Genomic DNA, 25558 nt, shown 5'->3' with positions numbered 1-25558 from the left:
TCAGTACTGAAAATCTATAGTTCATGTTACGTATACTATAGATTTTCTGTACTGGCAGTGAATATCAGAACGCACCCATAAGCGGGAAGCACAGACCTTTACATAATGCATAATGCACAACGCATAAGCGAATAGACCAATCAGGATCCTTTATTTCCATCCACTCTCCTCGTTCAGAGGATCTTGCAGAATGCATGAATACATCTTGCATAATACAGAAAGTTTTGAAAAGTTCGTAAAGATGAACTTTTATGGTTATGGGTTAAGCCCATTCTACAATTGCGTAAGCGTAGTCGTGATCGTAAGAGTCAACCAATCCGAATGTTTTATTTACTGATTGCTTTATTCTGGTTGGTTGTCGTAATCACATACAACCACTTACACCACATTCACGCAATTGTAGAATGGGCTTTAGTTGTAAGAGAAGTGCACGTATGCGAAACAATAGAAGAATTACTTAACTTCTTTCAGAACATATCTATCAAAGTAAATTTAAGTATTTTTTATTAATATTTATTTTCTTTCGTGTTATTAAATACGAGATTTATTATAAAATGATCTCCTTTTGTCATGTCGCACTTATAAGATTTGTCAGGTCCCTTAACCATAACGTTTTTATGCGCACATGTGTGTGCGTTAAGGCCATCATACACAAAATTCCGTAAGAACTTAAATCGTAAGCGTAAGGAAATCGACCAATCCCAATCGAGTATTCGGCTCTTCGTAATAATGGAGGGGTTACGAAGAGCCGAGTGCTCGATTGGGATTGGTCGATTTCTTTACGTTTACGTTTTAAGTTCTTACGGAATTTTGTGTGTGATGGCTTTTACTGCGTGTTATGCTGTGCGTTATGCGTTCTGCAAAACTATGCTTCCCGCTAGTAGTATTACATATATGTCTATAATAGGGAGTTAGTAATCTAGTAGTATATAGAAGTCTGTGGTAACGCCACTCTGGTGCTGCCATCTACAATAAGACTGTGATGAAAGAACTCGAAAAAATGAGTTACAGTTGCTTATGGTTGTGACGTTTATATCATCAAAGTTATTTATTGTGCATATGCATGTGCAACATTTACCTGTGATAAAAGAAAATGGCATTTACATTTGGCACTCCAGCGATTACATCTAGCAGCACGGGTTTTGGATTTGGAACGCAAAAGTACGTGCAATGTTAACACTACATTCTAAGTGTCTAAGGCCTGGTTACACCAACGTTATTTCGGTTTTAAGCGAGACTTAAGTATACGTCTATTTTTATTTATTTAGAAAGAAAGATAAAGATAGATATATGTTTAAGTTTCGCTTAAAGCCAAAATAATATTGGTGCAACTAGATCTAAACTACTTTATTTACAATAGTTAATAATGTATACATGTATTTTTATAAAGTATGCATATATATACACACACACACACACAAATATATGTATATATATATATATATTTAATCACATTCTTTTTAAGGCTAGCAACAGGCTTTAACTTGAGCAACACGTCGTTTGGTACTCCAACCACAACATCATTTGGTACTACTCCTACAACATCCTTTGGTTCATTGTCATTTGGAGCTCTCTCTACTCCAACGACATCCATGAGTCTGAATTTTGGATTTGGTAGTACACCAACAACCTCTACACAAACACAATCTGGTAGTTTGCTCCTAGGATCCAATACAGCTACCACAATGACTACTGCACCTAGTTTATTTCCTGTTCCTAGCACATCCGCACCTTTATTCACAGGCCTTAGTTTTGGAGCATCAGCCACGACAAGTGCTTCAACATTTGGAGTTACATCTAATACACCCACAACAGGAAGTCTAACTTTTGGTACAACAACTACTAATAGTGTGTATATTTTATTATTTGTACTAATTTGCAAAATGATTATCTTCATGATAAGGGAGAACTTGATTATAATTGATTTATGTACAGCTTTGTTTCCATCCGGAACTGGAAGTATTCTATTAGGTACCAAACCGACAATTGCTTCTACTATTGCTACTACCACCACTGCAACTAGCACGAATCGTGGACTGGGTGGCTTAGACATCTCTATCAACAATAAAGGTTTATCTCAAGGAAATAGCAGTTCAACAGCTGCTAAAGAGAATTTATTGCCAAATGAATTCATGCAAACCATAGATAAATTCAAGTAATTATCTTAATACATCAATAAGTTCAAATAATTGATTTGATACACACATACAAGTAGTAAAATGATCAAATTATGTACTAATGAGATACATTAATGACGTCTCTAACATTATTTGCACCGGATGAGGAGGAGCAACGGTGGAGATGGACATACATGGACAGCAGGTCTTAAAGGACCTTTGACTTTGAGAGACTGACAGCTATACCATTTGGTACAATAACATTGTTTCTCTCTATAGTCGCCGTGCGCTCGGGATCGTGCCAGAGATGTCGCTTCCGAACGGCATCTCTGAGCGTTATCTAGGGAAAGGAGAGTGTCATGAGCGTGGAGCGTCAGGTAGCTCAGTGGTTTAGAGCAGTCGCCCGGCAATCGAAAGACCCGGGTTCGAGTGACGGCCTAGCAAAACCGCGCTCTCGATATTTTTCTCTCTCTGGAAAGAAAAAGATACGCAGATCTCGAACGCACGGTGTGTCCCGCCGCCACCTAGTACGCCCTCCTCCTTCTATGGTCCTGTAATGAGATACATTAATGACGTCTCTAACATGTCATTAAAACTCCTGGCTCCTAGTCGCGGAACTCTTGATTGATAACATCAGATTTGTTGCAATTTTTAATCTACTTCTCATGATTCTGTCACGTCAATTTTACAGTTGTTTATGGATTGTTAGAGCAAAAAGAGAGTGTCTGAGTATTTTACAGATCTCTTTAGTCGATTCCAAATATCACTTTGTGAATATATAATTTTATTTCAACATATTTGCAAGAATTTTTTTTATGTATTTTTTCGCTCTGATGTTATGAATCAAAATGGCTGCAGTGAACGACAGTGTCGTTAAGAGTTACAAAATCGCACTACAAGAGCCTTTATATATTGTTTGATGTCATCAAATTTGCTGGATATAGAGTATTTATATCGGCTATTTATGTAAATATTCGTATAGTACTGATGTTTATACTTCTATGCCATAGGGACTTTGTTAAAACACAGAAGGTTCTATCCTCGGACATCGCGAGAGGTTCGGCGAGACCGTTGAATCGATGCGCGGAAGATACGGCATCCTTAATGGAAATTTTGTCCACCTTGTCTGGCTCAGTGCAACGAGACCGTTCTTTCGCTGACAAGCTAAAACAAGACACTGCGCGGGCATTGCAGAACGCGGAAATAGCTCAGAGAACTCACGATACTCCGCCGGGCTTACAGTACGAGAACAACGCGCCTCTTCTTTTCTTCATGGAATTAGTCGAAAGCTTCGAACACGATCTGATGTTGTTCAGATCTCAAATTGAGACAACAGAGAAACACATACAAGCCATGATGGCGCCAAGAACGTTAACGCCGCAGGGTACGCTATCTCATGCGTCAAATAAACCGATCGAGATCGATCGGCGATGTTAATCATCTTGCTTTATTATTAGAATTAACAATGGCCATGAGTAAACTGCACGAGTCTCTGGTAGCAGTCGCTGGCAAACTACAAAGTGTGCACGCCAAGGTGCAACAACAAAAGGAACAGTACATCAATTTCCGGAAATACGTGTTGAAGGATAATACGAATGTTTTCGACAGTATCAAGGTAAACAATAAATCTAGTCGGAACAGCATCGAAAAGATCACGAGTGGCCCCACGCCCTTTGGACCAGGTAATTACTTTCCTGTTTTCTTGTAGTTACATTTTACTTAGACATTGTAGGTTTTCAAAGAAAGTTAATGCTTACAGGAAATAAAAGCTTTTTATCGTCGACGGCATTAAACTCAAACCGGCCGGCAAGTTATGAAACACGAAATTCTTTAGGTAAATAGGCCCTGTTACTGGCTGTCTTGTAATGTATATATAAATATATATATACATTATATTTATATATATTTATATATACTTGTATACATATACGTATCCTTACGTTAAGAGTAAAAAGATTCCTTAAAAATAACTTTAACCGTCCCCCTAAAGATCTCCTACCTTCAGGTCTTGCGTGGATCTAGTTATGAGGTAGAACTTACTAACATATAACGCCGTTTACTATTAAATACTGTAGAATTAACGTGTGTTCATAATTAGTTAGTTTTGATTCTTACTCATATGATTTGAACCTTAACTTTGCCTTTCCAGGGAAAAAGTAGGGGCTGTATATTTTAGTTATTAAGGTATTAAATTTTTATTTCAATTTCTTTTTGTGTCGTCAGTTATGGGTGAAAGGGAATAACAAGCTGCTTTGTCTAAGCCTCTTGTAAAGTTAATTTTCGTATAAATAATTACATCAATTATATAATTATATTGTTAATTTTCTGTATACTTTCCATTTGGGATGTGCTATCGAAAACTCAATCACGAGATCATGCTTTTTTTTAACGGATATAACAACGCCTCATACACACACATACACACAAATACATATATAGCGCGTGCTACATATAATTATATATATTACGTTGAGTAAAAAATACTTCAAAAATTCGAGATGTCAACAACAATGGATAGGCGGCCTACGATCTACTTCTGTTTATAATTTTGTACATTTTTTTAGTATTTTTTTATATATATTTTTGGCATACTTTTTTCTTTTTCAACATCTGCTTCAATACTTACCTCTGCGGATCACGGAAATTGTTGACACCCTGAACTTTGAAGATATCGATATGTGGAATTATAAAAACAAAAACTACTAGCTTATATAAATGAAAAAACTGAATATTTCGAAAACGATTACTTTATGAACGTTTTTATTGGATTCTCATCTGTTCTTGCAAGTTCTATTAGTTAAGCCTTGACCTATGGCTCTGAAATATTCTGTATGCGTGTATATACAGGATGTTTGATTGCAGGTAAAGCGCATAAGAACTGAACTGGACAGTTCTTTATCGTTTTGCAATATTCGCTATACTTATTAACAAAATAATTAAAGAATATCAGCGGGGGGATGAATGCACGATAAAGTGCATTAGCAGATTTATATACACAGCTCAAAAAATACATCATGCGCCGCCTGTTTACATTAACTATTACCAGAAAATTGTAAATTAACCCAAGATGTTTCTTGAACTGTGCCTGCAGCGCTTTTTCTACCGCTTTGTTGCAAAACTTTGACCAATTCTTTTTAATTATCCGTCGTCAATGTTGTGTTAATTACTAGACTGCGTATAATACAAAGTTTTTCAGAACTATAAGTCAAGACGTAAATAGTTAATATAGTACTTGCGTAAAAACAAAAAGAATTTATATCTGTGTATGTGTGTGTTTTCACTGCTTTCGGCTTTGCCAATGTTATGCAATAACGCTTATAAATATAAATACTAACGAAAAAATATCGAGCTCGCCGTGAATTCAAACACACCCTATAAGTACGCAGGAAATATCTCTACATTATGTATTTGACAAGACAAGACTACAAGAATATTAAATATATTAAGAGATAAAAAGTGCAATTAACTCTAAAATATCGATTATCAATAAGATATCTAACACCGACAAAAGGTATTAATGATTAAAATTAGTCGGTGTCTTGAAATACCGTCAGAAACGATACAGCACTTTCAATAATGAAAAAGAGTACCTCATGGCTTTAGCTATTATACGTTTAATTTTCTATATTACTTCCAAACGAATTAAAACTAATGGCCTTAATTCATATTGTTACAGTTTGGGAAAATACAACACCGATACCGTCTGCTACTAATAGCGCTATAGGCTCGTCCATGAAACCACCAACAGCGAGTTTAAATTTTAATCCGACAATTAATTTGATCGCACCGGCGAACGAATCCAACTCAAACTTTCAGCTTCAGAAACCTCCCGTTGGTAATAAACGAGGAAAACACTGAAACCTTGTCTCAGATATCTTCATAATCTGTAATCCTCACAAATTTCAATCTTGTTATACAAATCCACCATACATTGTACTCTTATTTATCGGACTGTTAGCGTTAGCGTTAAAATAACGAGGTAAAAAGCTTGAAAGATATTTTTGTATGTTCTATATTTCGATCATGAAATATCATGTAAAATAGTCTGGTCATTTCTTTTTTTTATATGCGTTAATATATGTACATGCTAAACTTTATTGAAATTTATATTTTACATTACAGATAGTTTCTCTTACATTAATCCTCGTAACCTTCTTTGCTTTATATTAAATATTTAAAGTTTCATTATTTCGAAATAATAGTATTATTAGTACATAAGTATATATTAAAATAATTTTCTACTGAAATTTGGCCAGTTTGTCGAAAACTTGTATATTTTTACACACTTTCTCGCGTGTTTGTAATTAAACGAGATATTGCGAAAATCGGTAATAGTGAAGTAGACAAATATATCAAGCTAAAATTGGTCCCTTTTTCGAGCAAGAATGCTATTTGTATAAAACACAAACAAGATAAAGCGAGAACATTTATAAAACGGAGTAACATAGTAATACTACAATTTCTATATCTGCGTCGAGAGAATTGTATTTAACCTAGAGAGGATATCGTTAAGTATAAACAATAAAAAGCTTCTTTACATTTCATAACACCTCATTAGATAGCACCGATTTGCAGAATGGGAATAAGGAGCCTGAAGGCATCTTGAATATACGAATTTGCATTGGCAGCCTGTACAAAAGAAGAAAGTTGTTATAGACACAATCGCATATATAATATTTGGATTGTCCCAAGACGCGTGTGTACTCACTTCTAAGAAAATCGTAGTTATATTTTTTGCGTTAACGTCGTCATCCGCTTTCTCCGAGGTCTCGGTGAACCGATTTAACGTGTCACAGAATGAATTTGCCAACGCGCTGGTTTGTTCGGTCAAAATATTAGTAAGCTGCACCAAGGCGTCGGCTTCGTTCACTGTACTGCGTCGTTCTTTGATCAATAGCAGTTCCGCGGTTTTGTGGAACCTTTCTACGGAAAATGCCGTGAACTGCGCTAACGTCGATACGGCGCTCTGAAAGATCTCCCGACTCGTGTACGTCGAAGATGATGCGAGATAATTTTCCGTTTCTGTCCAAATCTGAAAGTATCGAACGTTATATTTTCAATAGGAATAAATAAAATATTCCGTCGCTGCTGTGGATATTTCCTTACACTGTGTAACTTCTCGTAAGTGATATCGACACCGAGATCACGACAGGCTGTCTCTAATCTGTTCTTGAAATCTCTCTCGTTCTTCTCTTCTTCATCCTCGTCGCCCAGGTCGCACAATTCTTTGATTTCCTCCAACGTCTCTTGCATGGAAGTCAATTCGTTCGTGTCGAGTTCGATCAGGTGCTGTTGAATCTTCATGTTGCTTTGTTTCGACAATATCTCTAGAGCCTCTAGATGAACAAGTCCCTGATAGTCATCAAAGAGGGTCTCGAAGTGCACTTTTCGAGATAACATGCGTTCCTCGATCGTTCTCTCCTCGGTCTCGGCTTTCTCTTTCGCTTCTCGCAGGATCTGCGATAAAATTGGTTTATCTGTCTCGTTCATGAAGAAGGCTCTTTTCTTTTTCAACCCGGGATCACCATCCTGCAGCACCTCCATTGTTTTCTTTCCGATAGCTTCTAACGTGTCTAAACCGCCCGTCATCACTTTACTACCGGTCAGTTCAACCAATTTTGTAATTGAAGATACTCCTGACATGATATTGCCAAATCCAAACGAACTGTATGACGAACCCTTTTGTTCCTGCATTTCTGACATCCCTGTATCTGTTAATAATATATGTTAATAATCTGTTAATAATATAATTCAAGATACAACATAATATTACATTTATTTGAAGTATGAATTTATTATATAAAAAAAAAACAAGAAAAGGTTATCTAATTTATTTTTGTTTCAAAATTAAATTATCTTTTGTTTTACACAAGCTTGTATTTATCTATCTTTACACAAGTTGTTTAAAAGAACCATTTTGTGTTTCAATATATGTTCATTGATCTTTGTGTCCTTTATACACATTTAGATATTAGTTGGACTTACTGGAAAACTTCAGCAGAATATTTCAATGCTTTTTAATATGCTCTGTGATTTTAAATGATCTCTTAAATAAAAATCCAACAGAGAGCAAACTATGCAATTAATACATTTTAATTTATTTATGATCAAAAAACAGAATCAAATTGGACATATGTTTATATGAACTCTTTCATTGTTTTTAACCATTAAATTCATTTTTAAAGTGGATCCTACTGTGTTAAGTTCTGTGTATTTTATTTCAGAATTACTGAAAATGATAAACAATAAAGTTTCCATATGTGCAATTAATATTACTAACACAATAGATTAAATCAAATATTCCTTAAGGAGAATTCACACCTTGGTAGAAAAACAGAATAGTAGAAAATAGAAAGACAAAAGCCAGAAAGATAGAAGTCAATCAGAACACACTGATAAAAAAAATCAATCAAAAAACTATCAATTACTACCTGACAATCAGCATGAATTCTGATAGGCTTCTGCCTTTCTGTTTTTCTGCCAAAGTGTAAGCTCTCCCTTAAGTCTAATCTACAATGTGCTTGTTGCTTTTAGTTTCTTGTTCTCTGTCTTTTTTTAGTTTAAGGCTTAAGGTGTGAGTCAGAAAGAGATCAAGAAAAAGAAACAGGAAGCAAATAACATTGTAGTTCAAGCTTTATAGATCTAAAAATGTTGGTGATGACAAAACTTGTCGTACCACTGGATGCAGTAATTTCATTCTCCATTGTTGCTGTCACTTCTGTAGGTTCTGCTACCTCTGTTGTACCATCAAAAAGTGTCAGTCCTTGAGATACATGAGTAGTCAAAGTTGACATACTTGCAGTGGCAGTATTGATTAATGAAGTTACACCCCAGCTTCCCCAGTTACCCCAGGTGTCTAAAGAACTTTCTGATTCTCTGCTCACTAAGGAAAGTTTCTCCAATATAGGTTGCAATTTCTCCTCTGTCAGTTCATCGGGCAATTCAATGTCATTCCCAAGGCCTTCCCAACCTTCAGGCTGAAAAACTTCTTTAAATTTTTTATTTGATCTTAATTCTTCAGGCATGTCTGTTTCTTGCAAATCATCTGTACTCTGTGATTCAAGTTCATTATCTGTTAACTGAGCTTTAGATTTTTCTTGTAATCTACATTCTGCACCTTTATATTCAGAGTGTAAAGATTCTTGATTAGAACAATCGAACACAGATGCTTCTTTCAAGCCTGCATTCACATCATCCACAAGAAGAGATTTCTCAAGGCTTGTAACTTTAGTTCCTAATTTTTTTGCATTCAGCTGACAGGATGGATTTCGTCGTGAAGTGCGCGAAACTCCTTTAGATCTTACTTCTGCTTTAGACATGGTATCTTTTGACTCTGCAACTTTGCAACTTTCTACCACAGAATCGACATCTTTCTTTTCCGTAGCAGAGCCTGATGTGGGCGATTTGGTAGACACGAGCGTGTCTTCTTGATTACCAGAAGTCTTTTCTGTACAATCAGCTGGCTCTTCCATATGTACGCTACTTTCAACTTTGACATCGCTATCAGTCTTATTATCCTTATCGCTAACCGTTATCGGACTTATTGGTATATCTGGCAAAGAGGTTATCCAGACATTGTGATTTTTCTGTGTATTCGAATTGCAAGGCATATGTTGAGCGGCCTCGACATCGTCATCTGACTCAGAGTCCACCGTTCGAGGTTTGTTTGCTGTCCAGTAAGTTGTTTGTGTATCTCTTCTAGAAGACATACCACGTCCCAATTCTTCGTCAGCGCTTTCAAAATCAGCGTCACTCTCGGACGTTGCCATGTCTAGATAAGGTCTTATCTCTCTTTAGAGGAAAGATAATCCTCTGCATACGTTTAAAACTTCAAATAAATCTGCGTTGATCTCGTGGAATACTTGTCACCTCGTACAGAAAAAACCTGAGAACGTGGCCATGCCCACGCGATTGGTCTAAATGTAAGGTCTGTTCTTTTTAGCGGAAGTAGCTAGCACCTTGTATTCTCACAGAGAGCAACAAGTGTGTAACCAAGCGCTGTGAAGGGAAATAAAAATCCAGTGCAACACTAAGGCCCGGTTACATCAACGTTATTTTGGTTTTAAGTGACACTTAAATATATGTCTATCTTTATTTATGTAGAAAGAAAGATAAAGATAGATATATGTTTAAGTTTCGCTTAAAGCCAAAATAATATTGGTGCAACTAGACCTAAGGCCTTGTATTCTGAGTTCTCTTTTAACGATAAATGAGCCTCTAAAAATGGCTTAGAAGCTTATTGATTATGAGTCACTTTTAGAGGCTCATTTATCGTTAAAAGAAAACTCAGAATACGGGTCTAATTCAATCAAAATATCAGTTCTATATACGTTGTTGTAGAAAAGGTACATTATTTATTATTGTTTCTGATTGTGAGATATGTTTTTGAATGTAGAAAAACACTTCAATGGCAGTGTGCACTCAACCGTCGTATTTTCTAAAAACAACCGAAATGTAAGAAATAATGAATAAAATTTATCCTTTTAAAAGCAACCTAGTGATTGTCTGACTGGAATGTTCTTTTAAGTCCTTAATAGATTTAGGAGAACGCATCAACCAGTAGTCCTATTCTGTAACTCGTTATTGGAGTTAACAACAGTTTCGTTATCGTTCCGCAGCTTTTGTATACCGTAGAAAAGCTGCACAATGATAACTGTCGTTAACTCCAATAACGAGTTACAGAATCCCAGCACAAGAGCGATAAGTATTGGCTGCATTCAGCGGACTCAACAGTTGCACAACAGTTGAGTAATTTGTCAATGGCCGCGTTCAGTAGAACAAGTGATCAGTAAGCGTTCAGGGAGCTCTTGTATATGATTTGGCATATTCTTTTAGATCTCCAACTATACTCCAATCAGATGCAAAAGCTCACTGAGCGCTTACTGATCACTTGTTCTACTGAACACGGCCAATGTAATTGGTCTAAATTTAGGGATCTAATAGCAAGAACCAATAATCGTTGATTGCTCACTGAGCGCTTACTGATCACTTGTTCTACTGAACACGGCCAATGTAATTGGTCTAAATTTAGGGATCTAATAGCAAGAACCAATAATCGTTGATTGCTCACTGAGCGCTTACTGATCACTTGTTCTACTGAACACGGCCAATGTAATTGGTCTAAATTTAGGGATCTAATAGCAAGAACCAATAATCGTTGATTGCTCACTGAGCGCTTACTGATCACTTGTTCTACTGAACACGGCCAATGTAATTGGTCTAAATTTAGGGATCTAATAGCAAGAACCAATAATCGTTGATTGCTCACTGAGCGCTTACTGATCACTTGTTCTACTGAACACGGCCAATGTAATTGGTCTAAATTTAGGGATCTAATAGCAAGAACCAATAATCGTTGATTGCTCACTGAGCGCTTTTTCTACTGAATGCGCCCATTGAGTGCTCGTTCAACTATTTAAGGCTGCGTTCAGATTCCTTACCCGGGTGCACTCTAATACAAGAAGTGCTATAGTATATGTGACATATACTATAGTGTTTCTAGTAACAGAGTGCACCTAGGTAGGGAATCTGAACGCACCCTTAGGTGCGTTCGGAGAGCTCGCTTTTAGCGCTATTCAGCGTTAAGGCCGATTTATGATGGCCATAACCGTAAACTTATGCTGTAATCCATAAGAAATGGACCAATCGCAGTTGACTATTCTTGTTGTAATAATCGACTACAATTGGTCAATTTCTTATGAATTATGAAAAACAGCATAAGTTTCATTCTATTCTTGTTGTATGTCTAATGGCTCCTGCACACAGAACGCGGTAACGCTTGCTGCGCGGCGGAAGTTCACGCAACAGCCAATCAATATTTGTTTTTCCGTGAGAGCTACAAGGTTATTACGGAAAGCAGCATATTGATTGACTGTCGCGCGAACTTTCGCCGCGCGGCAAGCATTACCGCGTCCTGTGTGCAGGAGCCATAACCCTCTTGTCCATAACCTTGTTTTAATCTTTAAACCGTAAATAAATTGACTAACCACAGTCGACTATTTTAAAAATAATCATGTGGTTGGTCAATTTTTTACGGCGTAAGAATTAAAGCAAGGTTGTGAACAAAGGGATAAGAATGTGGTAACAATGGTTGCGTTCAGAAAACATAGCTGATCAGTGAGCGGTCAGTGATTATTGGTCCTTACTGTTAGATCCCTAACTTTAGACCAATTACGTTGACTAATTACTCAACCGTTGTATAACCGTTGTGTCTTCTGAACGCACCCATTGGGTACGTTCAGCGAACTCAACAGTTGCACAACAGTTGAGCAATTCGTCAATGTAATTGGTCTAGATTTAAGGATCTAACAGTAAGAACCAATAATCGCTGATTGCTCACTGAGCGCTTTTTCCGCTAAACGCGCCCATTGGTAGCGTGTTCCACGAACGCACCCTTTCTCTGATAGATACAGGTAATATCACGAAATACTTCGGCGTGGCCACTGCTACTTTCTGTAGGAAGTTACGACAAATACAACAATTACAACCAAATTGGATACAATTTGGGGCAGCTCGTTTATCATAACTTGTACAATATTATTAAATTACTATGGCGTAGGTATTTTTCACTATAATATTTATAATTGTTATAATAACTAAATATCTGTCGAGAGAATACATATGTTTGACATATTTGAACATGCTCAAACGTCAGTTTGATATTTTTATATCGTGTATTAATGTAAGATATAATATGTTGCAGATCAAAAGTTACCTTCAGAATAACTCTTACTTCTGATCCCAATCTGCCATATAAAGTGTAAGTTACTATTTAAATAACTTGTATTTTAGTTATTTACAATAGTATGCAAACCGATGACTCTGAATTCTTTGAGACTTTTGATGCGTTTTATACACTACTCCAAAATCCGAATGTTAGTAAGCAGGTAACAGTAGAAAATGTGACACAAACTTTTAATTGTGCTCATTTTATCGAGGCTGCAATTGCAAAAGTTCAAGCTGAAGGGAAAATATGCGATTTGGAAAAGTGTTTACAAGAATACCGAAGATTGGAAGGAAAATCACTTTCACACACCTGTTCTGATTTGGCTAAAGCATGCGACAAATTATTAGAACGTTACTTGAAGGATAGTCACCTCCCTACTGAGATAGTTGATGAATACTTGAAACTATATACACAGCATTTAGGATATGACAGACTAAATGTCTTCTTGAAGCAGTTAATGAATAATTCTATTTCTGTAAATATAATTCTAGAGTCTCTAGAGGAATTAGGAGTATCATTATCCCATATAGAAAATGAAGCATTAATTATGTCATGGGAGATGGCAATAACTGCTGGAGATGAAAGTGGAGTAATAAATTGCATAAATGCAATGATAAGTGATGATCAAGTTTCAAGATTGGTTTGTTTAATAACTGAATTACATGATGATAATGTAATTAAGAAATTGGTTCAGGAGATTTTTACTTTAAAGTTGATTGAAAATCATCCTGCGATATGTATAGCTTTTACAGATATTAAAAAGGAATTACTCTTAAAATTACTTCAAGATCACAATTTATGTACTAATTTTATTGATGCTATATTTTACTTTGGCCGAAATATGCAACAAATAGATGGAGATTGGTTATCGGATTACAATTTTAAATATGAACATCTGTGTAAAGTAATCAAAATTTTATTAAATGGTCCTCGTGTAATTTATGAACTAGTATATAATAGACTATCTATTGCTAAAACTCAACCAGACAATGAAATATGGAGTGATATTGAAAGATTTGTCTATGATTCTGCAGATCTTATATAAATTGTGATATTATAAATTGTATGTTTTATACTATGATATAATTCTGTAAAAAAAAAAAAATAAATTGTACTGCAAATAAATTCGTTTTGTTAACAGAAAAAATGCCAGTCCTGTTTCAGAATATTGTTAAAACATGAAAAATATTTCAATATATACATATATATATATATATATATATATATATATATATATGTATGTGTGTGCACATAATATAAAGTATATACACATAAGATATTCTTTTTATATCACAATATAATTCTATTAATCTTGTGAAAGAAACAAAGAAAAATGCATTCTTTTACTAATTGCAGACTTAGCGTACCAGAAAATACTCCATTTACTGCTGTATTAAAGTTTGCTGCTGAGGAATTTAGAGTACCACCATCTACATCAGCCATAATTACAGACGATGGCATAGGAATAAATCCACAACAAACTGCAGGTAAAGATATCATGATATATTTCAATACACTGTCCCCTTGTCCACAACCTTTGCTTTAATCTTTAAGCTGTAAGAAATTGATCAACTACAGTCAATTATTTTAAAAATAATAAACTGTTTAACAGTTGGTCAATATATTACGGCTTAAAGATTAAAACAAGGTTGTAGATAAGAGGTTTGACTTCTGGACCATAACTATACAATGATTAGTCATGTACTTTGTTTTCAGGAAATGTATTTCTTAAACACGGCGCAGAACTCAGATTAATCCCTAGAGATCGTGTTGGAAATAGCAGATAATTCATATAACCTTTCTGTATCCATTTTTATCGTGTTCTTGCACAGTGCAAATATATTTTGAGAAAAAGTTATTTTTGTTGGAGAGTATTATAAAAGTTATAGATTAATTATTAAAAATTAAATTAAATTATACTATATTTATATTTATAATTCTCTTTTGCAAACATTCCACATACTTTCTGTATCAGTTTGATGTTTAAATATTGTTAGTGAAATTTGTTATTTATTAGCACAGTTATATAGGGTGAATGTAAAAGTTCTTCTCTCTTTCTCTCTCTTTGATGGATTTCACTATAAAAGATAAAAAGAATTCACTATAAAAAATCAAAAAAATTTATTATAAATAAAGCAACGGTTACGATAAAATATTGCTATTACAATATGATAGATTGAAAATCTATTATAACTTTTATATTTATCCAATTTATTCAGTTAAGATTGCTATAGAAGGTGGATATCATACAGACAAAATAAACAATTAAAATGTTTAATAAAAAGTTTTAATAGTTGAAATACATGAAAGTTATGATTGATATAAAGGTACATCGTTACATGGTAAAATCATTCAAACAACAGTCATTTATACTTTTTAGAAAGATTCGTGATTGAGTTTGTGAGAAATGTATAACACATAGTCTCATACTTAATAAACCTCAATCTCAAACCTTTTTACTGTAAGAGATTGCATAATTTGCGTAATTATTTACTCATAATCTGGTTGTAATTGTGTGTAATATATATAATGCGCTAGGTGAATAATTCAATGAAAATAATCACTGAGATATATATATCGTACCTTTTTTACTCTGTAATCCAAAAACAAATAATGGCGACATAAACGCGCGCGCGCGCGGCAGCGACAAGTTTTAATAAAATTTTACCTTATTCCCTATCGTTGACATGTATAAAAGATTTGTCAATACTTTCTAGTGCAGGAGAGGGGACATTGTGAGAGTCGAGAATACGCAGATTACAAAACACAATTTGTATATAAAAGAGATCTAAAAAATAAACTAGATGATTCAGATGTTTTTCCCGTTATATTTGTATTGATCTTTTGGCACTATATTGGTCTTCGAATATAGCGACGTGCCGATATGAGTTATAGTAACAAAGTCAATCATCAATAATAAGTATTTCATGAAGATAAATGTCATCATTGATTATAAAAGTTACTTTTGAAGGACGTAGTACCATCATAATCGTTCTTTTATGTGACTAATGCATGTACGTAGCATATATAAGAGATAAAGTATTCATTCATTCATCCAAAAGAAGACCATCCGTGATAATTAATCACAGTGTTAGATATTCTGATAAAAAAAAAAGTACAAAACATCAGTCATTTTTTCCGAATTAATATTTGAATCTTGCAGAGTACTCAACATACATCGATTAGACGTAATATATTTTGCCATACAATTAAACTATTGACACTTACGACTTATTACTTATTATGCATAGCATTTATCCTGTATAATCTTTCATATGTGCGTATGAGGATACGAAATGTAAAAAACTTCTGCTTCACAATTCTGCGACGAGACCATCACTTGTTCTAGTATCACACATACGATGACAGATTATATTACGACATATACATTGAGACCATTATTGACATACCTGACCTTATCAAAATGAAAGTAAATCTGGCACTGATGTGATATTACACCTTAAACGCAATATGGAATGTCGATTTTATCGAGGAATAGTTACATTAAAGATCTAACATCACTGATGTAATACTGGATTCAACATTTAGTTAGCACTTTTATTGACGACAGATTTGATGTTATCTCTGTCACTTCGCAAATGGCACATTCTTTGAATTTGTTTTTCCTCGTTTGCACAGAAAGTCGGCTATTCTAAAGCATATTCAATTTAGCCAATAATTAAACGAAAAGACCCGTCAATAATTGTCTCTAAAACATTTGATATCGTTCACACTCGGTATTTGAAATACGGTAAGCGTAATGAATACACTAGCATATCTATTATAAGAAGAGTTACTCATCCACTGAAATTCCAAACTGATGTTCGTTAAATAGATAGATGCGAAACTATTGTCAAATTGTATAAGTTTCTCAATTCTTTTGACAATATATAATTTATAAGCATATCCTATATCTAATATAAATTTCTACAAGTGTTATATATGTATATAATACTATAAAATCATTTGTAGAGCTAGAAATATATGAAAAAGCAGATAAGGAAAAGACGATTCGAGACTAGAGCTATAATCACGCATATGCTTCGTAAGAACAGTGTTCTATCAAATATTGCATTGATTACATCATCGTAAAAAATCTCTTGATGTTCACTCTGTGTCTATGTTCACTTTAAATCAATGCGATTTAACAAGGCCTGCATTCTCTTACATCTATGCATGGACAAGTGGTTTACAAAATCTTGAGCTAGATTTATAAAAAAATGAGTATTATACTTTTTTGTAAATTGATATAAAACACTGTACTTATCGTTTGCCTCCTCCAAAAGAAAATCGTTGGAAGTATCTTTCAGCTACAATTGCTCCTCGCTCTGTACACAGTAGCACTGCGATGTTTTTGCCCTTCGCGATATATAATTCTAACTTATAAATAATTTACGGCTCAAACAACCATACTCTTATAGACTTTTGCCTTAGCTCGCGCATAAATATTCTATCCACAGGTCTTCAAATTTTACTCGTCCTAAAATCAAACATGCCATTATCAATCGTCATCTCGAATGATTTATCTTTCGAGCGGACAAATTTTCTTTTGATTTTTTGGAAATTATTATTTTTATCTTATTTCTATTGAAGTACAAATATAATCTTATCTTAAAGAGTATCAAGTTTTTTCATGCAGAAATAATGAAATTATTGTACACACATATACACACGCTTATAGCACATAAGCTACTCTAAGTACAGAGAATAAAATTACTAACAATAAATAAATAAATAAATAAACGCATATACATATATAGTTACTAACTTAAAACCAAAAAAACTCTAACATAGCAAATAAAATGCTTACCCATTCATGTTCTTCGACACCTTCCATGTGATCTTGCTCTAGCGAACATTGGATGACATCTCCCACAAAGTTGCTCATGGTTTTTTGAATCTAATGCACACATATCACACGATATGCTCAAACATATCACATAGGAGCAAAAATGCCTTACCCTTTTGCAATACGCAAATTTTCGCATCCGTGAAAAAAATTTTCAAGATGGTCTCGAAGCATTTCCGAATCGTAATATTTATATGCATATTTATATACATATGTTGCATCATTAACTAATAATCCATCAAGAAATAAGTTATAGTCCGAACTTGTCATACTTTACAATTTTATGATATTATAAGTCATTATGAAGCCACACATTATAGCCAAAGCTTGCATGCAAATTGTGATTTCACTGAACAAAGTTTGCTTTATTGACATGTAAATATAATTCGCAATAATTTTTATGCCAATATCCAATATTGACGAATGAAGTACACACATATATAATATATAAATTCAAATATTATCTTACCTCTTCCTGTTTCGCTTTAACGTCTGGATTCCATCCTAGTCTATTGAAAGGCTGCGCAGAAATACCAAAAGGAGTCGACGATGGTTTTGTTGCGACTTGAGGGGGAGTAACTACACTCTGTGACTGATTCTCAGTTACTATGAAAACAAAATCGCACATGTTAGACAATCGAAACAATATTCTTTCTTAATTGAATAAGATTCTGATAAATATTTACTATTTTTTACCAAATACCATAGTATATCATTCACTTACAATTGTCCATGCCAGGTGGTTTAAGACTTATTCTAGATGGCTGTTTATTGCTACCATTGAACCATTCCGCAGAAGATAAAGTCGGCTTCCACGTGACTTTAGTTGGAGGGAAGAGATCATCTTGGAATAACTCGCTCTAATTGAAAGAGGCGCATACGTCAATACTTTTACATCAGAGATTTCGTGCTACACATCCGTGTTATATTCGCCAACTATAGCCGTGGCTGTTAGTACGTACCTTTATACGTGGTACAGTAAAACTCAAAGGTTCTATCGTGTTGTTGGTTAGCCTCAAAGCAGAGGCGAATTCTACAGTGGCAACATCACATTTATTTTTTGGTAAAAATGATAAGCCCTGATGTAGACTGCTGCATCTGTGATGGCTTAATGGACAGCAATATGGAGGTTCTTCAGTTACTTCAAACGCATATATTGTAGAGTCGCCCTGGAATTGGTCAATTTCATGAAAAAAAAAAGAATCAGTAAACTGACTGAAAGATTTAATTGAAGAAAGAAATCTTACGCGTCCAGTTAGAAAAAGCGTAGAGCTATCTTCGTCGTAATACGGCATCAATATAGCCGGTGAAACGTCCAATCCTACGGTGTTTAAAGGATTATTCAAATCGTCCACCTTGAATACGTAAATCTGTCTTTCGGAAACTCTGAAATAATGATGTTTCAACAATATATCCTCGCAATTTTTCTTTCTATTTACATCTGAACAAAACGTACAATTATCAGTTGCCCTTACTTGTCAAAGCCTATTACAACAAGATATTTGCCTTCGAGCGCCCATATAACTCTCGCACCTCTCGTACCTACAGGACCTTTGCCCTCTTTCACCGGAACGTCGCTGGTTCGAGGTTTGTAGATTCGCAGTTTGCCGTCTTTGCATGTGCTAGCGAGATACTGACCGCACGGCGACCACGCCAAACTGAATATCTGATCCGTGTGACCGGTCAGTGTGAACTTCGCGATTACCGTCTCAGTGGATGACAAGAACAACAAGTCCCAAATCTTAACAGTCATGTCGTACGAAGCGGACACGAGAACGTTAGATGCCAGTGGGTGAAATTTTATTAAATAAATCTTGTCGGTATGGGCTTCTATGATGTGCTTTGGTTCATTGGTCGGTTCTGCCAGACCAGACTCCGGTATTTCCCACAACCGAATCATCCCGTCGTCGCATGCTAGCAAAAATGAATAGATATTTATCTAGTTTCTTTCAGCAATTCCTTAGAAAAATAAGTATTTCTTATTGTAATCTTGAAATTTGAATTTGAATTTCATTCTTTACCAACTGCTAATCGCTGATTATCGAAAGGATCCCATTGAAAGTCCATTACTGTGGTACCATGGACTAACGCTGGCATAACTCCATCTGGTAGTCTCCCAGTTTTCTTCAACTCTAACACCGCTATTTTTCCACCTGGGCCGCTCAATGGCACAGCTACTCGGTCAGGATTAGCTGCAGATTCGCAAAGTAGATGTTATTTATCGTGCTCCAAAACTTCATTCATATACACAATCTTCTATAGGAAAAAGAAAATTATTTTACCATGAAAACCGTCACATTCGCCGGATATTTGACGACTGATATTGCGTATGTTCTCAATATGCGTAGATTTGTGTCCCGGAGTACCTTTCAAGTGCCGAAACTTGGATACTCTTCCTGCATGATAAATGAATTTGTATAAAACAGCCTAAATATAACAAGAATGTATAACAACACAACATATAATATTAATATAATAATAATATAATCATAATATAATAATATATGTGGTTTCTCAAAGAGCAGATGTTAAAATTCTTACCGAAAACTGTCGAGGTTCTTTTAGAAGCTGGTGTTGCAACAGGTTCTACTTTCTCCAATCTGGGATCCATACTTTGTTGTCGCAAAATAGGAATGCTCTTCTTCGCTTCGTCCTCTTTAATCACTTCGCTCTTCGTCTTAAAAGAGTCTCTGCGTCTCAGCATGGTCGGCGAACCCATCGCCTTCTCCGCCAAATTTCCATCAGTGACGGACACAGAGCGACTCTCGTAAAGACGCCGCCTCTCGGCGATGGAGTTTCTATTCGCGCCGCGTTCGAAGTTCCCGGCGTCCTCGTTCTCGGGCGACTCGTCCTTCACTTTCGTCTCGAATACCTTGCGTCTCTCCGCGGTGCTCGGCGTCTTTGGCTTGTAACCGGAGTCACTCGAGTTGGCATCCTCCTCTATCGAGCTGGAGTCACTCTTGCCATTCTCCGCGTCTTTCGCCCGCTCGTTAGTAAAAGTCGGCGATTTGTCCGCTTCCATGTTATTCTCCACGGTGTTGTTGATCTCATTCTGATAACCGTTGGTGTCGTTATTCGGCGCGATCGGTACGGAGAAAATTTTGTCGAACGAAAATTCCTGGCTGCTGGACTTCGCTTGGAACGGTTTCGGGCCGAGTCGGGGCTGCGAGAATAAAAGAAAAGTAAAAGAAACGAACAATGGGAAAGCGATTATATCTGTTTCAAGAACTTCGATCATTAAACGAGGCTCTTAGATATGTAATAATAAAGCTGATAAGCCAATAAGAGTCAATAAGAATAATTTGTGTTGCATAGAAATATAACTTTTAACAAATACTTTCCAATATTGTCGTGGACAAATGTTTCCATCTATTCGACAATATTGGGAGATTTCAGATTTTTCTACACTAACAAATTTCCTGCGTTGGCTCTTGTTGGTCCCCAGTTTTTCATATTTTTAAGAACTATTCCTACGATGCGACGAGAGATGACTGTTAGTGATGGCATGGCAATAATGGCGTAATGTATGTGTGATATAAAAGAGGATCGATCGCACGCAAAGCTATCGCATAACGTCGCAAAGATCAGATACTTTTAGTGTAGCGGTAACGTGTTCCTTTCTAAGCTAATTACAACCTTGTATCCTCCGATCGCATTAGGATTCACCGACGTAACGACTGATCCGGGATTCGGTGACGTGCGAGGACGCGCCACCGGTTTCGGCTCGTCCTCGGAGATGCTGTTAGTTCTTGATGCTCTGGGCAAAGGTTTAGGCGGGACCGTCTGTCCGCCGTTCTGCAACTTAATTTTGTCGTCTTCCGTTTCGGACGACTTTTTAGAATCCTCGATCTTCTCGGTATCGTTCTCGACATTGCTGTCGTTCTCATTCACGTGGCTGTGCGGTGGTGGCGGCGGTGGTGCCTTTGAGAATCCCTTCGGCGTGGTAATGACCAAGGATTTCGGTTGTCGAATCGTCTGTTCCACTTTAAAGTCACGCTGATTATCTTTGAGCACCGCTAAGTTCCCTTTGTGTACCTGGAGGTACGGTAAATTTCCTTAATGATCCAAACCGCAGGCAAATCAAATCCAATACACTGTTCGATTCGGCACTTTTTAAATACACATTTCTTTTTTTTTGCATTCGACGTGATAATTCCGCGACCATTCGCACAATTTCTATACACATACGCACGCACATTTTTTGCTCGCTCTTTTGTACAGAACAGAGAAAAAATATACAGAAAATATATAAGTAAGCTCCCGTAACTAAAGCTTAATGTATCTCTCTCAATTAAATCTGTTGTGAAGGCAAATTTGCAGACAGAAAACTATTTATATAAACAATACACATGTTTTTACACTTCTTACTATTACTTACACTGTAGAATAAGCTATAACATCAATTGCCACTTATATTACACGTGCCAGGAATAATAGTTTGAATGGTGCTAATGTACAAACTACAAAACATATATTGGATATCTGAAATGTGAAAAAAAATATACAACAGAATATAGAGGAATTAAACAGCGCAAAATAAAATAAGTATATATGCACACACACACACGCATACACACACGCGCGCGCGCACGCATAATCGATAATAATTAAATGACTCGATATAAATTTAATATAAATTCTTACACAGAAAGAGATTAAAATATATACACATAAAAATTATAATATACAAAATGTTTCAACACTTAAATTCTACAGATATTGCATTAAAAGTCATTGATAATATTGCACAAGCAGCCACTAAAACTCATATAGCAATCAATATAATAAAAAACAAAAAAAATACATCGTAAATATTTGTTACATAGAATCATATTGACAAACTTATGTAAGCATAAATAAATTTGCGTTTAATAAGTTTCTATAAACAAGAGATAACTCTGACTGAGATGAATACAATGCTATTACATCAAAACTGATATGAAATGCTTTGTGACTTTTCAAAAAGTCTCTTTCCCTTTCTTTCATTATTGTATAAAAATATATTAAACGCCATACATATGAAGTGAAATATTACTGTATCACGACCGATAAACGATTTTTATCTTTGAAGCTCAGTTATTATAAAGAAAATGCAGTAGTGAAATGAACAAAATGCGATGATAAAAAGCGTGCAATGATATCCGAATTTGAGATGATTGTATCTGATATTTACAAATATAACAAAATACACATGTGTATCTTGTTTGGTAATTCAAACTATTTTAAATTGATGCCACATTGAAATCAATTACATATTATTAAATGTGTAATTTACAAGCAATTACACATTATTAAATGTGTTATCAAATGTTTACTCACAGTAATTGGTTCCTCGCCTTTATTCCTTTTAACAGGGTCTAGAGAAATCTTTGGCACAGAAGCGTTATGGCCTTTAATCCATGACGCTGCGTTGTTCTGAGCAATACAACCAGTTGTTTCTGGATAAATATCTGCGTGAAAGTCTCTGTATGTCTGAAATTTGATATTTCTTAGAAAATTTAGCTACAACATATCGCTATATGAGACTCATAGTTTGCATTTAACGTAACTCACTTTTCGCGGCACCTGATACATGATTGGGATCACCATATTGGAAGTAAGTTGTAATAATCTGTTAACTTCAGCCTGCATTACATTCAACGCCCGTTTAGGAACTAGGCAAACTCCTTTGGTTTGCTCACCGCTGTGACGGATTCCCTCTACTAGATAGGGATCTTTATCCATGACTTCCATGTACATGATGGTAGTGTCTCCCTTCCCAGCCAGGAAGAGCATATTTGTGTCAGGATCGAAAAGTGGCATCAGAATGCTGAGAAATATGACACACACATACATAAACACATACACATACATAATATTGATTTAAGATCAATCTTAATCCTCTTTGCTCATGGAAAGATTAAATTCATAGAACTTATATTTACCCTGTGCTACAATCCAATTCCAACGTTTTTACTGGCTCGTTTAAATGTCTCAGATCTCTAATAAAAACCTGACGAAGTCTCGCTGCATCAAATCCTGTAGTTAGTACTCTATCGCTATTGTTCAGCCACACTACTCTAGAATCTTTGATACTTTGATGACTCGAGCACGAGTTGACGATACATGAAGATGCGCGCGGATCTATTATCCTCATTTGCTTATCTTTACATGATGTCGCTAAAACGACGCCGTCTTGCTTCCAACTTACAGACTGAATCACTTCTGTGTGATCACTGTTAGCTGTATCACAAAGTTCATGTAATATATCAAGTTCATGGTGATAAAGTAATTGATATAATGGTGTTGGAATATTTACAAAATAGTTCTTGTTGAGAGAGAACATCCCAGAGTGATAGATTTGTAAATGATGCAGTGGTCAGAAGATGTTCCGCAGAAGGGTGCCAACATACTGCCTCCACTCGTCGTTGTCTGTGTGAAAATGTGCACTCAGGATTGCACAAAGATTCTTCCAAGCCACTTTCTGGAATATGCCACAGCTTCACCTAGTTTTCAAAATTAACATAATTTATTAAAAAACGCTGATATTAAGTAATATTTATAACTGTATTATATGTGTTTGATGAAAGTAATATTTTTAATTTGAAAGTAAAATTTTTAATTTCTTACAAGGCAATCTTGGGAGCCAGTTGCAAGTAAGCCATCGTGGAATGGAGAAAAATCCATATCAGTGACAGTATCGGCATGTGCATGAAGCAATGGCATAGTCTTGCTCTTTCTGCCACAGTCCTCAAGTGGTAATACTGCTAAACTGGATCCTTTAAGAGAAGGAAAATTTTATTTGGAGGAAAATTTGGAAGAAGTTAAAGTTTGTAGAATAAATATTGTAGATATATAGATAATATACCATTATGATCCACATTAAATGCCATAAATGCTGCAGATGCCATTATGTTGTTCCCGTAAGTTTGATACGACCCCACAGAAATATCTCGAATGCAAGATTCTGGTTTGGGAACAATTGGTGCTGCATTTTTGTATTTGGATGCCTTGAAACGCCAAGCCATTTTGATATCGTTAACCAGATTGAAATATACTCTGCTTAAATCATGTAATCTGTAGAAACAAAAAATGTCAAGTTATACCACAACAGAATTTTTCGCGACAAGTAAAAAAAAATTTCGCAAAAAGTAAAAAAACTAAACCGCATTTTAAATAAAATTAATGAAACTTTCTTTTGAAAATACATAGTAACTGGCAAAGATGAAATATTTGCTATATATATGCAGGAAATATTGGAATTTCAAGACATTGAAAGTCGTACAAAAGTAGTTTAACAAGACACAGGCGAGCGTCTTTAAACTCCCACAGGGAGTTAAGTAACTTTCGCGATTGTCTTCTTTAAACGAGATCTCGCGCAAACACACAATGCACTCGAACAGATGAGAATAATTTGTTGGGCGTTGTTCGGCCCAGATAATGGCAGGGAGAAATCGACGCTAGAATTTCAAGATCGCATCAGCGACGTCGCTCGAAAAGCGAGGAACGCTGACGCAGTCATTCACTCGCGTAGCGAACACCGTGCATGACTAATAATTTGGGGGTGAGAACCACCCTACCCTTCGCTCGATGTGGGGTCGTAGACAGCCGCGCTTGGCGTTGCGGCAATGACGCTCCCAGCGATGCGAAATCGCAGCAAGAGCCGCGCTCGAGGATACTCACCGATCGTAAATCGAGACGCATCCACGCCCACCGGGCTATAACGCGTTTTGACGCGATCTCAGGAACGTGACGGCGATAAACAACAGCAATAACGTCGGCGACAATGACGATCACAGCGCAACGACGGCGAAACAGGCGTCCATGCTATACGCAGCTCTACCAAGCTTTAAGGTTGACAGCCGGAAACAGGAGTCTCCTGCCACC

At 35.8% G+C, this 25558-nt stretch overlaps 5 protein-coding genes across 11 annotated transcripts; 3 read left to right on the top strand and 2 right to left on the bottom strand.

The window, feature by feature from the left end:
* Nucleotides 1-967: 967 nt before the first annotated feature.
* On the top strand, nt 968-6661 carry LOC116840258 (nucleoporin p58/p45-like). Of its 5 annotated transcripts, none has more exons than XM_032806757.1 (8): nt 968-1161; nt 1466-1848; nt 1936-2155; nt 3128-3501; nt 3575-3799; nt 3877-3951; nt 4267-4301; nt 5794-5935. In XM_032806757.1, the coding sequence occupies exons 1-7, from the start codon at nt 1094-1096 to the stop codon at nt 4275-4277; spliced, it is 1356 nt and encodes a 451-aa protein (XP_032662648.1). In that variant the 5' UTR covers nt 968-1093; the 3' UTR covers nt 4278-4301; nt 5794-5935. The 5 variants fall into 5 exon arrangements, with proteins under 5 accessions (XP_032662648.1, XP_032662646.1, XP_032662647.1 ...); XM_032806755.1 differs by lacking the exon at nt 4267-4301 and adding an exon at nt 4123-4146; XM_032806756.1 differs by lacking the exons at nt 4267-4301; nt 5794-5935 and adding an exon at nt 4123-4147.
* LOC116840257 (protein FAM114A2) lies at nt 6114-10050 on the bottom strand. Its single transcript, XM_032806752.1, has 4 exons — nt 8794-10050; nt 7224-7828; nt 6826-7149; nt 6114-6746 (listed from the first exon to the last, which is right to left on the bottom strand). Exons 1-4 carry the CDS (start codon nt 9884-9886, stop codon nt 6672-6674), a joined length of 2097 nt encoding a protein of 698 aa, XP_032662643.1. The 5' UTR covers nt 9887-10050; the 3' UTR covers nt 6114-6671.
* Nucleotides 10051-12500: 2450 nt separating this feature from the next.
* LOC116840409 (ubiquitin-fold modifier 1) lies at nt 12501-15657 on the top strand. The gene is made up of 4 exons (XM_032807080.1): nt 12501-12671; nt 12820-12876; nt 14200-14330; nt 14560-15657. The coding sequence occupies exons 1-4, from the start codon at nt 12667-12669 to the stop codon at nt 14628-14630; spliced, it is 264 nt and encodes an 87-aa protein (XP_032662971.1). The 5' UTR covers nt 12501-12666; the 3' UTR covers nt 14631-15657.
* LOC116840406 lies at nt 12883-13997 on the top strand. Its single transcript, XM_032807074.1, has one exon. The coding sequence runs from the start codon at nt 12923-12925 to the stop codon at nt 13886-13888; it is 966 nt and encodes a 321-aa protein (XP_032662965.1). The 5' UTR covers nt 12883-12922; the 3' UTR covers nt 13889-13997.
* On the bottom strand, nt 15115-25545 carry LOC116840402 (coronin-7). Of its 3 annotated transcripts, none has more exons than XM_032807069.1 (18): nt 25355-25545; nt 24540-24748; nt 24302-24450; nt 23991-24177; nt 23617-23914; nt 23246-23501; nt 23012-23164; nt 21329-21727; nt 20234-20855; nt 19975-20088; nt 19714-19884; nt 19168-19606; nt 18940-19078; nt 18655-18861; nt 18417-18552; nt 18162-18298; nt 17654-17743; nt 15115-17323 (listed from the first exon to the last, which is right to left on the bottom strand). In XM_032807069.1, exons 2-18 carry the CDS (start codon nt 24697-24699, stop codon nt 17315-17317), a joined length of 3666 nt encoding a protein of 1221 aa, XP_032662960.1. In that variant the 5' UTR covers nt 24700-24748; nt 25355-25545; the 3' UTR covers nt 15115-17314. The 3 variants fall into 3 exon arrangements, with proteins under 3 accessions (XP_032662960.1, XP_032662961.1, XP_032662962.1); XM_032807070.1 differs by lacking the exon at nt 25355-25545 and adding an exon at nt 24957-25196; XM_032807071.1 differs by lacking the exon at nt 21329-21727 and having other exon boundaries at nt 25355-25544.
* Between the last annotated feature and the right edge of the window lie 13 nt (nt 25546-25558).

Source organism: Odontomachus brunneus, unplaced genomic scaffold (assembly GCF_010583005.1).
Source record: "Odontomachus brunneus isolate Ranch 3 - 2012 unplaced genomic scaffold, Obru_v1 Obru_scaffold_009, whole genome shotgun sequence".
In the NCBI taxonomy this organism is placed as follows: domain Eukaryota; kingdom Metazoa; phylum Arthropoda; class Insecta; order Hymenoptera; family Formicidae; genus Odontomachus; species Odontomachus brunneus.
This window is presented reverse-complemented; position numbering and strand designations above follow the sequence as displayed.